At 42.3% G+C, this 11801-nt stretch overlaps 1 protein-coding gene across 1 annotated transcript in view; it reads left to right on the forward strand.

The window, feature by feature from the left end:
• Window positions 1-11065, forward strand: part of T265_04639 (hypothetical protein) — a gene marked incomplete at both ends in the record, with an annotated part of 45069 nt that extends 34004 nt beyond the window's left edge. Inside the window, 3 exons of the mRNA XM_009169421.1 lie at window positions 6563-6681; window positions 10478-10615; window positions 10988-11065. Coding sequence (XP_009167685.1) covers window positions 6563-6681; window positions 10478-10615; window positions 10988-11065 — 335 coding nt within the window. The remainder of the gene's footprint in view (window positions 1-6562; window positions 6682-10477; window positions 10616-10987) is intronic.
• Between the last annotated feature and the right edge of the window lie 736 nt (window positions 11066-11801).

Below are 11801 nucleotides of genomic sequence, written 5' to 3' on the forward strand. Positions count from 1 at the left end.
CCTTGTGAGTAGTTTCCTTTATGAAAATATACTGCGATATCTCAAATATCGTGCCAACTGAATCATGAGGCGGCCTGTGTGCAGCACATTCAGCTGGTGGACATCATAAACGAGAGATTCGATTGAGTCTCCCGTGAAAACCAAATTGGTTCCGACGAATTTCACTCTAGCAATCTATCAGTGATTCGACCATCTTTGAGCTGATCCTCAAGTTAATTGAAAAAATTTTTGGACACAAAATTAGGTCTGTTTGTTTGGCTGAAGTTGAAAGATTCCTCCATCACTTTGTTATGCTCAGCTGATTAGAAACAAGAGTCAGTACTGCGCAAACAAACAGGAAACGGCCAGGAGGAGGCCTCGTGGTGGATGTTTGCGTAGGCCGTTATGGATTCGCCTTAATCAAAACAAATTCATTGAACTCAATAAAATTAATTTCTTCATCGATCGGATGGCCTTGAAGATCACGATAGAGCAATCAAGGTGCAAGTTGTTTTGGAAAAAAACACAGGTCAGCTATCCTGTGCAGTATTGCAAAAGTGTTTGTCATCTTACAGCGGCCTTGCATGGTCTGATTATCAATTTATGGTACACTATTTTACGCGGAGCCAATCAGGTCAACCAAAGATAACCGCGAGTAACACAATACTTGAAATGTGGAAGGAAACGGGAAAAAAGAGCCCCGGACTGAGGGCATTAGGAACAACTTCCTTTCCGCCAAATACTTCTATCAATCACTGGGAGTCTTTCGGTGGAACATCATTCCTAATATCAGTTATAAGAACCGGAGAGTTCGGTGATCGAACGATCTAACCCGATAAGGCCCATGTTCTACTCAAGGTTAACCCTCAACATTTCAGCGAATTACGGAACGCTTTCTCTTCCTCAGTGCGCTCTTACTGTTCAGTGGTTCAGGTTACCCCATAGAAACACGAGTGCACACACATGTTAGCACAAAGGTTATTACCCGGCTATCTTGAGGTCAACTAAGAAGTGAGATAAATCAACCACCATAAATAATGGTGTGACGCTAAGCTAATTGCTATCTGGCAGTTCATAGGATTTCAACCTACGGTCGCAAACAGATATCCACTCAGGTTTTATTACTATAGTGGGCATTTTTGTATAGTACACGACAGTGGACGTCGAGGGTCTCTTAATTAGTAAACCAAGCTAAAACTGAACGTGTGGAACCTGCTGCAAACCAGAGATTATGTTGAGTAACTGAAAAATTTAAAAATTTCATCTCATGCGTTCAGTCGGACCAGGGAATCAGTAAAAGAGCAATGTATCTCACGGCTAGGCAAAAGATCAGTGTAGATTATTCATACGGATTTTTACTGAGGTCTTTTATGAGTTACAAGGTACGGAAACGGACGGAATATACCCTTCCTCTTCATGAGGTCTTTTATGAGTTGCAAGGTACGGAAACGGACGGAATATACTCTTCCTCTTTGGTTGCGTACTCTCTTTTTATAATCATGTATTTGGTGCCTTTTGGTTAATGATTCTGTGAGCATCGAACCTCATTCGGTGCTACAGTTCGGTGATTTTAACGGTGTTGCTATCGACAGATATTTCACGTAATACGCAATCATTGTATCGATCGTGTCATTGCAACTTGATCATTTTGGACGCCACTCTGCCGAGAGCATAACTTTGTCTGCTTCCGACAACTTAAATTAAATATCAGTATTCACTTAATTCATCTCCATTAATGTGAAACAATAATATTAGAGTATAGATAGGAAAATTTCTGAAGCATTTTCCCGTACTCTGGTAAAACGTCTGGTACATAGAATTGTACCGTTCAGTTGCTTGGTTTGCTCACCTGTTTCGAGGAAAATACTGGTAAGCAGGCCATAACGTCCTACATCGAACTCTAACCAACCAACCACCCCTGATGAATATACTCAAGCCATGTACTCATGTACTATTATCAGGCACATTTACAGGCTGAAGCACAACAAATCAGACAGAAATGCATTCTTTTTTCAATATTTTAGTATTTGGAAGGCGAAATCGTGGCAGTACGGCCCAACTCATCAGTACACGGAGTAAAACTGGACTTTGCAGTGCCCTTTAATAAAGTACAAATACCTTCGACTACTTAGTATCTCAGAAGTAGGCACCAAATACCTCGTTGATTGCAGTGATGTGGTTGATGCACCAGACTGTGAATGACCACAAACTATTTGCAAGTAATATATGGTTCCTTACTTCTTTTTGGCACAAGATAACCTGGGAGGGTGCTGAAGGGTACTGGGTACGCATTGATGCTCACAACACCGTCCAGTATAACATGTCCCGTTAGCCAAAATGCAGAGGTGGGTGATTGGGTCCCCGTTGTCGCTGCCCCATAATTATGACTTAATTCTAGACCTCCGAACCCTAGGTTTCACATCTGCCCATTGATCTATAAGAACCGAATCTCCATACACAAACTATCTGCAGCCGGACTTGAAAAAGATGACTTCATTGGCGCGAGCTTGTTCCCGTATCACAGAACGCTACGTTCTCAGCCAACAAGGCCCACTTTACCTGAGGTATTTGAAGGTTCAATGAAGAAAAATATGCACGAGGCGATGACGGTCATTTTAAGTTACATATTTAATTTTCCAGTTCACTCGAGATTGTTGCACAACTTATAGCAGTTCACATGTTAAGAATGACTACCTACGAACACTTTAAGGCGATAGAACATCGAAGATCGAGGATGTTCCCCTTGCAGACCCTAAATCTTGTGCAGAGGTTTTTTAGTTTCTAGGATCTGGACTAACCTTCTAAGGCTCTAGGCACTCAATTTATTTTTCGGAATAGAGGAGCGTGAATAAGTAACTCTAATGAAGCAGTCTTGTAGTAACGGTATTTTTCGCAGCTTATTTCTCGGTCTGAGCCTCCTAAGCTAGCGTTCACGTCAAAACAACCACCACAGATGCACAAAGTATATTAAGGTCCAAAACTAAGTCAGGAACATTTGTACAGCGCTTCATGTATAAAGCATAGGCGGCAATAACTTTCTGGAAAATCTGACACGTTCTGGATCCGTCATTGGCAACCGGCATTCGGCTAATACTGGGTCATGATTGGCTTCTGGGTCCAGAATTTGGACCAATCAGATCTCGGCTTGATGTCAGACCGGCAGGCGTCTCTAAGTTTTGGAGAATCTTGTGTGGAATGGACTTCTCGGCCGTAGCAGCATCTGAGTGCGAGTGGTAAAGAGGGATCCGTGTGAAATTTCGCCTAATAAGTCCCGAAAGTCAAAGTGCTGTCGAAAATGGAGTCTAGCAATGTTTCAGGCTGCATGCACCGTTTCTTAGAGGGGACAAGCTTTGGGCCAGAATATGAGTTAAAACGTTCTCCTCGGGCAGATCAAACTCTTTCTCGAGTAAATAATAAACTATCAAAGTTGGGCATTTCAGCTTTTACAATTTTATAATTTACTGCTCTGTTTTGATTTTTTCAAGCAAGGCTGGCCAACCGCTAGAACAAACTGCCGGTGTGAGCAGTATATGCAAGCAATTAGACCACAATCAAGCGTTACCCAGAAAAGGTGTGGGTTTCCATTGTTCATCAGGTAGCTCCACTGCCTGGCAACTCTTCATGCTCGTATAACAGCGACTGTACGGGATGATGCTGGAGCAGTTGGAATGAAAGAGGCCCGCTTAAAGATCCAAAAAAGGAGAAGGAAAATAAGGAAATAGAGAAACCCACACTACGAATACAACTTTCACCCGGTAGGTCGTTACTCTGCGGAGCAGTCAGTAGCTTATTTGAATTTCGGAGTCGCGGCGTTTTATTCCGTCTAAGTAAGAGTTAAAACAAACCGCCGGTCGAACCACTTGTGGTCAAACGGTTTAGTCTTCAAATGTCAGCCGGGAGGTCGCCGATTGAAGCCACCCTGGGAATGTGTGAGATGTGCAATGTTGATGACTCCAATGAAGTAACTTTGCAGCGCTTCTCCGCTTTTCTGCACTGAATGACTTGACTTACAAAATAAAATCTTGTCAGAAAGGACGAAAATCTTATCAGGCCGTCGAAAACGCAGACAGATAAAAGGGGATGAAACAAGGCGATGGAAAGCGGTATAACAAACATATCCGTTACTGCATTGGCTGTCCAAGAGAAGATGTGAACCGTCATCATTTCGGCAACTGCCGAAATTATGAACTTGAGCAGTTTACTCAAAAAAACTTTCTCTTAACCTACAATTCAAGTGCTGTACAAATCACAGACCGATTCCCTTTCATGAACTTGCAGGCTTATTTTTTTCTCGCGGGTATTTCGTTTTGAGAGTTGTTTCCAATTGATATCGGCTTTGATGAATGGTCGGATTTGTATTCGGTGGAATGAATAGAATGCGTAGAACACTCATTCAGTAATGATGTTTGGAAGTTGTTTGGAAGAACCTGAAACCATTATCCAGCTAGAAGTGCGCCTCTTCAGTCCAGCCTTGCTCTGTTGGTTTTACCTCAGAATCTGCCAACAGAAGATTACAGTAAGCTTTCGAAACCTTGATCGGACAGCTTGCACTCGGTTGTGAGGTGTTAAATGAGAGTTTTCTACGTGATTTTTCGATTGCAAATAGGTGACGCTACATACAGTGTGATGGTGAAAAACAGAGAAGACCTCTGCAAGCGGATTCAGAAATTCGTGACTTTTTGATGATTACAAAATCCGGCTGCAAAGATTGTTAATGAATTACCACTTTGTAGTCATATAATGAGAGACGTTATCGAACAAGTTTCCATTCGGTAATCAACATAGCAATTACAGGATCTTGGATCGGTTCAGAAGCCAGCTTGAAAACTTCTCAACTGGAGTTTAGGTCTAGGAATCTGCGTGATTTCAACACGAGTAAAACATATAAACAAACTAATTACTCTGGTTATCTACTCAGACATCTTGGAAACATGGATCGCTAGAAGTTGCAACCTTTCGTCCCCATTCGAGGAGAGTGGTGCCGTCAGTGGGTGGCTGAGCGAGTAACTTTCTTACACCCCCCTACCACGCAATGATGGTGCTTCCTCGAGATATCGCCAAACACTGGAAAAGCGAAGCGCCAAGCTTGGCAGACATATCAACTGTCACCTGATTAAAGGCCAGTGTAAACATCCAAACTTTCGGTATAGTATCGGCTCACTTGGCTGTTTACCAACTCAGCTGACCAGCTGACTACTAGTGAGTAGTCTGTAGCAACACACCTTGGTAGTCATAGTGAAGAGTGGAGCCATCATGAAGCTGGATTTTTCAGGCAGAGAACACTGTTCTGACAACTCATCTCAAAACAGTTAAGAATAAAGGTTATATATCTTGTACCGTGCACAAACCACACCCCTCTCTTTGCGATTTGTTTCACCGATAATCGCGTTAATCTTGACCAATTTTAGTAAATCACCTATCAGACGGCAATGAGGATGACATTAGTAAGCCCGCTTCTTTACGCCTTCTAAACTGAGTTCATGTTTTTGCTTCCGCATAAGCGTTGGTATGGTACACGTTGGCGAGCGATCATTGGTGGGGCTCATCATCCCCGTAGCCGCTTTACTCCTACTTTACAAGCATAACATCACGACCTCTAATCAGCGTGATCTAACGACTGCGATCAGTCATTCCTTTTTGTCATCTTTGCTGACAGTTTCCTCATGGTATGTACATCCTAAACCGCGCTTTTAAGGCATGTCATTCAGGAGCCACTTAAGCGCCTCTGCTCATCAGACCACACCCTTGATTAGAGAGTGACATAGAGACTTTTGCGTGCCTGATGTACATACGTTTAACATATTCATACTTGAAGAAACCTGTGTGTGTTGTCCTCATGGTTTTGAACATACAAATCCAACGCACCGCACTGCGAACGTTTTGCTTGCCTATTCTGCTGTGCTCATTCGTGGTCGGTTGATGTGATTAACGTGGGTAACGTGCCTTTTTTTGCATTTCATTCTCCACATGCTGGTTGCTACTGCACTCATGCACTACACTTGTGCCGTTTTCAGATTTGAATATGACGGTCGAAAGTTCGGATGTTTCGGATTGAATCGCGCGCGCGCGCACGCGTGCATGCACACACACACACAGAGTCTTTCTTCAGGGGTCATTTAAGTTGCCAAGAGACCCCGTCTTCCATTTACTGCACACATCTGTGTACTAAACGTATAGTGAAACTATGGATTATATTCTCACATGTACAGTCACACTTTTTACTAAATCACCAGATGTTCAGTTTATTATCAAATAAATTTCTAATTTTCTGAGTTCACGTTTACACCCAGGGCGGTGGAATTCCGGAGAAACGTGGTATGTTTGAAACTGGTATTATCCCCACCATCTTACTATCATTTTACTCTGCATCGTCTGATGCGTCCAGGATTTGAGAGGTCTTACAAACACCATGGATAAATACGGTCAGAGAAGACTTACCATACAGTCGTGAGCATGGCGAGTCAGCCAGTTGCCATTACACTCTCATGAAGAGATGAAATCATCGTATGAGAGGGATTGGGGGCGAGATGGCCCAGGTGGTTAGAGCCTCTGCCTCTCGACTGCCCCTGTCTCCCCTGTCTAGGTTTGAGCAACCTGGCAGTATCCCAGCCCTCGTGCTTCCTTCGGGTGGCATGGCAGCTAGGCACCCAAAGGGTGCTACAGCTAGACGATTTTTTTATGAAAGGGATTCACAATGAGAAGGTCACTATTCATGTCGCGAGGATTAGTAGACCCTCTGTCATGATGAGCGGGGATATTTGATTTGCTCTGCGACTTGTTTATCCGGACAGAATACACAATTCTGTGATTTAAACTCAACTTTGACTGGGTTGACCTCTTTGAGTTAATCATGAAATGTATCCCCTGAAGTGATATGTGGCCTTTCTGAATGTGATTACCCGCTTGCACCAATGGTCTGATATGTACGAATACCAGTTGAAATTTCTGTGCGTCACCAACTACAGGGGTTGTCCGATTGCTTCTATGCAAATTATCGATAAGCGGTAATGAGGCTTCATATGCGCACTCGCACGTTGTTCGTCCGAGTATCCTCTGGTCACGTGAGCATTCCTCAAGCGGTTCGTACAGAAAAGTTTGCGTGCTCCCACTTAACCAGTCTAACCACAGCCGTATGAGAATTTGAAACTTGCGGGATCAGTTCAGTATACACACGTGAAGGCACAGTTAACAACGCAACTACTTTCTTGCAACAGTTACAATGAGATATTCGGTACATTTTTAGGACTGCAATCCCAGATTTCTCAGTCTCCCAAAGTTGCTTTAGAATTATTCATTGATAAAAGAATGATCCACTTCCTGGATATCAACTCGATTTTGCGAGTGAAACGTGCTCATCTTCTCCTTACCAAACAGCAATATCCAGCAGGTTTTTTACACAGAGTTGAAGAATATCTGATTTGATACATTTAATAGAACGGAAACAATCGAATTGGAATAAAAAACCCTACTTTTTCAACACTTTGAAAACCGGTTGAATGTTAGTAAGAATAAAGTGTCTCCTTCGCTCAGTCATCACGGGAGCCACGCAGTCTGGTTTTATTGTTTTGTGACAGTGGGCTTTCCTAAAGCATATTTTTTATCTTGATAAAACGGTCTATCTATCGTAGGTTATTGTTCACTCAAATTCACTCACAGACTGGACTGGGTTATGCATGAGTAGGTCGTACACAAAGGTGGCCGATCGCTAACAAAAAAAACACAAACTACTAAAAAAGCGTCATTGTACTTCCGAGAAAAAATCATTTAGTTTTAAATTGTTTAGTGATATATTTATTGCCTAATTTTACGAGGACATGTAGAGAGGACGGCGCATAACATAACTCTTTTTCTAGACAAAAAAGTACGGGGTTCATACTAAATAGAAGCTAAAGTTATCCCTTCACACAGATACAACTTCGGCTTTGACGCCGTGCTCACAGTTCGTTAATTGTGCTGCTTATATTAAAAACAGTAAACTTCGAGTCTGTCAGCTGTTATGGGAAGGTCCACTGTATATAAGAAATGGGCAAAATAAATTGAACAAATCCCTAACCAAGACTGCTCTGTCAGGGAACATTCCGTTGACCCCTTCAGAAGTTTTGCCTGCTACTGATTTCCAGGGATTGAGCGAGTACTTAGGTAAGCAAGCAAGTAGACAAGTACGTAAGTAAGTGAGAGATTAAGTAAGGAAATAAGTAAGTAGGTAACTAAGCAAGTTAGTAAAAAATCAGTGAGTGCTTCAGTCTATAAGTAGTGTATCGTTTTGGTCACAAGCTTTCGAAAGCTATCTGGAACTAAACTCCCAATTAGATTCCAGAATACTGCTCAGTGTTACAGCGTGAAACCAACCAAATGGTTGATTTACTCTCAGTTCTTTGTGAAAATGCGCCAAAAGGCTTGATGTTTGGCCATTAAAAGGCGAATAAACCACATTCTGCGTGGATGAAGATCCTCTGAGATAAACCCGTTTTAGAGACGTCAGCAGTATAGAATTAGCTCTCAGACGGACGGTTCTACCAAGTTGGTTTTTTTACTTAAGGGACACAAAAACAACCTCTGTGAGACATGAGCTGCTGTAAACGTCGTCTGAATAGAGAACGTCCTTCAAAGGATGCGGAACACTCTTTTCTTTGAACTTCGGTTGGTTTTAAACTTATGGTAAGCCAAGAGAATTGACGAATCTGCTCCATAGCGATTCTGTAAGCCTTCTTACTTTTCAACCTTTCATTTGGATATTTACAAAAATCTCTATCTTACGTTTTGTCCAGGGCTTCTGACGATTGAGAGGACACTACACGCAAACAGATTGTGTGGTCTCTCCTCGGGGTACTCACATTCCGGAGGCGGACTTGTACACCAAATCGCGGCTGGAAAAGAAAATTTCGTTTCGGTATAGTAATCGTTTTAAAACACCGCAAAGGACTGAGCAGAGTAGCGGGATAATGGGCATTATCAAGTTCAGAAAAAAACCGATGCCTACAGGCGTGCAGTCAACCTTCAAGGGGTTGTCTGGTTGGTCAGCTTGCGTCAGTCACGTGCGTGTGTTCACGAGAAATCAATACATATCGGATTGACCCTCCTTTGAATTAAAACAAGCAAGTAGACATCCAAAGGGTGTCCCTCAGGATGCATGTGAATTGACTGAGACAATGTGGGTGTCACTGCGAACCAAACGTCAGTCTGATCACCTGGGATGATTAGGTCTCCGTAGTGTACTAACGGTCTCCTAATGGTGTTGTAAATTTTGAAGTACGCTTACTTTGAATCCTGATTAAAATGCTCCTAAATCTGCTTTTTCGGTGACCAGTTAACAATAATAAAAACTAATAATAGTAGCTAGTAACCGAAATAATAAATTATTAAATAAATCAATGAATAAAATAATGCACACGCTGCATTCCATCTTATTCACCCTGAATACGATGCGGATATTCTGGGAGTCTGTAAAAATCTTTTGTAAATTAACCTACCATAAATCGAAGAATTCAACTGGAATTCATGTGGGTTGCCCTCTGAAACAAAATTATTTTGCAGGTATGCGTATGTGTACAAATACATTCATTTGCACATCAACTTGGTTTTCACAGGTGACTTACATGAATCTCAGCTGACTCTCCTGGTTGTCCTCAACTGAATATAAAGGCCGCATTATGATTTAGTTGTGCGATATTCGAGATATCCAAGTGTATTTCCATGATGGTAAAAACTCATAACTTCGCTGCCAATTTGTTCAAAAGCCCACTACTGGTTTCCACTTTTATATTCGTACTCATGAGATCTTTACGAGTTTGGGGGTGAAAACGGCGGTTCCGCTCTGAATTTCGCTGGGTGCAAAAGCATGGTCTGTTTACTCTCTTCGCCTCTCTGTGTGACTGCGGTTAACGTGTACAAATACATTCATTTGCACATCAACTTGGTTTTCACAGGTGACTTACATGAATCTCAGCTGACTCTCCTGGTTGTCCTCAACTGAATATAAAGGCCGCATTATGATTTAGTTGTGCGATATTCGAGATATCCAAGTGTATTTCCATGATGGTAAAAACTCATAACTTCGCTGCCAATTTGTTCAAAAGCCCACTACTGGTTTCCACTTTTATATTCGTACTCATGAGATCTTTACGAGTTTGGGGGTGAAAACGGCGGTTCCGCTCTGAATTTCGCTGGGTGCAAAAGCATGGTCTGTTTACTCTCTTCGCCTCTCTGTGTGACAAGTTGCGGTTAACTAAAATTCGGGTGGTGAGCACGTGATCGAAAGAGTATCGCGGGATTGTTTAGGTGTTCAAAACAAGATGGGCTCCTAAAGTGATTGTCAAACACAATAGGAACTCGCTGCGATGATTTAAACTCAAGCATTCGAATGTGTTGGAAATTTCCGGGACAAAACTGGCCTGTGGTGTTTGGTTTTTCATCGGAGATAGAGTTACACTAATTATCATGTGTTTGGAGGTGTACAGAGTGAGAAAAGATAGCCTATTTTATGTAACCTTATTTACAGGACACAGAAATTAGATCACTCATCACCACCGATGGAATAACCGCAGTGCAATGCTTACTGATTTCGCCTGAGGAAATTAAGTCTTATGTATCAATCAAACATTTTCCGTCCACTTTACTAGACGCGGAGCGCACACAGGTGCGCAACAAGGGACCGATAGTCAACGTGAGTGGTTTATCAAAATGATCTGAATCGTTCCTCGTCAGTGCATGCAAAAATTGCGCGCGAACAACGATTATACTGAATCGACAAAGGCAACCCGAGCATTCGACATTCAAGAGGCAGCTCTATTCTTGCTAACTTCGGAGATTGGTAAACGAGTGAATCTAACTGAAAGAAGTTACCCACAGTTGTCTTGAAACACTGCAGGGGTCTGTTTGGACAGTCGTCTGGTGCGAATCATATTATGGCAAACAAAACAACAATTAAAGACTGTTCATACTCATTTGGTCTTGTTTGACAAGCTAAGCGGGTCAAGATTTTTTTTCAACATTTTGTTCAACACCTCAGAATTTGATCGACATTTCTAACACAATCGTTTCTGACACTAAAAATATCGCTCAACCATGGCACCCTTTCGGTGCCTAACTGCCATGCCACCAGAAGGAAGTACGAGGGCTGGGATACTGCCAGGTTGCCCAAGACTAGACGGGGCAAGTCGAGAGGCAGATGTCGGTTTCGAACCGTGGACATCCCGGTCAGTAAATTCACTCCATAACCACTGAGCCATACATCTGTGGAGCGACGACGAATATTAATGGGGTTGATTCTTTTCAGAAGAGCTTGATAAACAATCGGTGTCATCTACATAACGCCAGAATATCTTTGGTGGGTATGGGAATCCGGCTAAAGCTCTCTGTTCAAATACTTCCATAAATATATTTGCCAAAACCGGGGATATTGGAGATCCCATTGTTAGACATTGTTCTTGAGTATAAACCACTGAGTCAAAGACGAAGTGAGTGAGATTCAGACATGTTTTTATGCCTTCCTTTATGGAAGAATTTGAACAGAGGGCTTTAGCCGGATTATCATACCCACCAAAGATATTCTGGCGTTATATAGATGACACTTTTGTCGTGATGAAACGGGATAAGGTTAGTCAGTTTTACAACTATCTCAATGATCTGAGTCCACACATCAAATTTGGTATGGAGATAGAGTTAACCTCGGTTAAACTGGTTTTTTTAGACTGCATGACACATAAGGTCGGGGGAAAACTAAAGACCACAGTGTACGAGAAGCCCACCGACACTGGGGGAGTTTTAAACTACTCGTATGCCCATCCAAAGTCGGTTTTCGCCAGTACTGCCTCATTAATGTT

This window comes from Opisthorchis viverrini (assembly GCF_000715545.1).
Source record: "Opisthorchis viverrini unplaced genomic scaffold opera_v5_78, whole genome shotgun sequence".
Lineage (NCBI taxonomy): Eukaryota > Metazoa > Platyhelminthes > Trematoda > Opisthorchiida > Opisthorchiidae > Opisthorchis > Opisthorchis viverrini.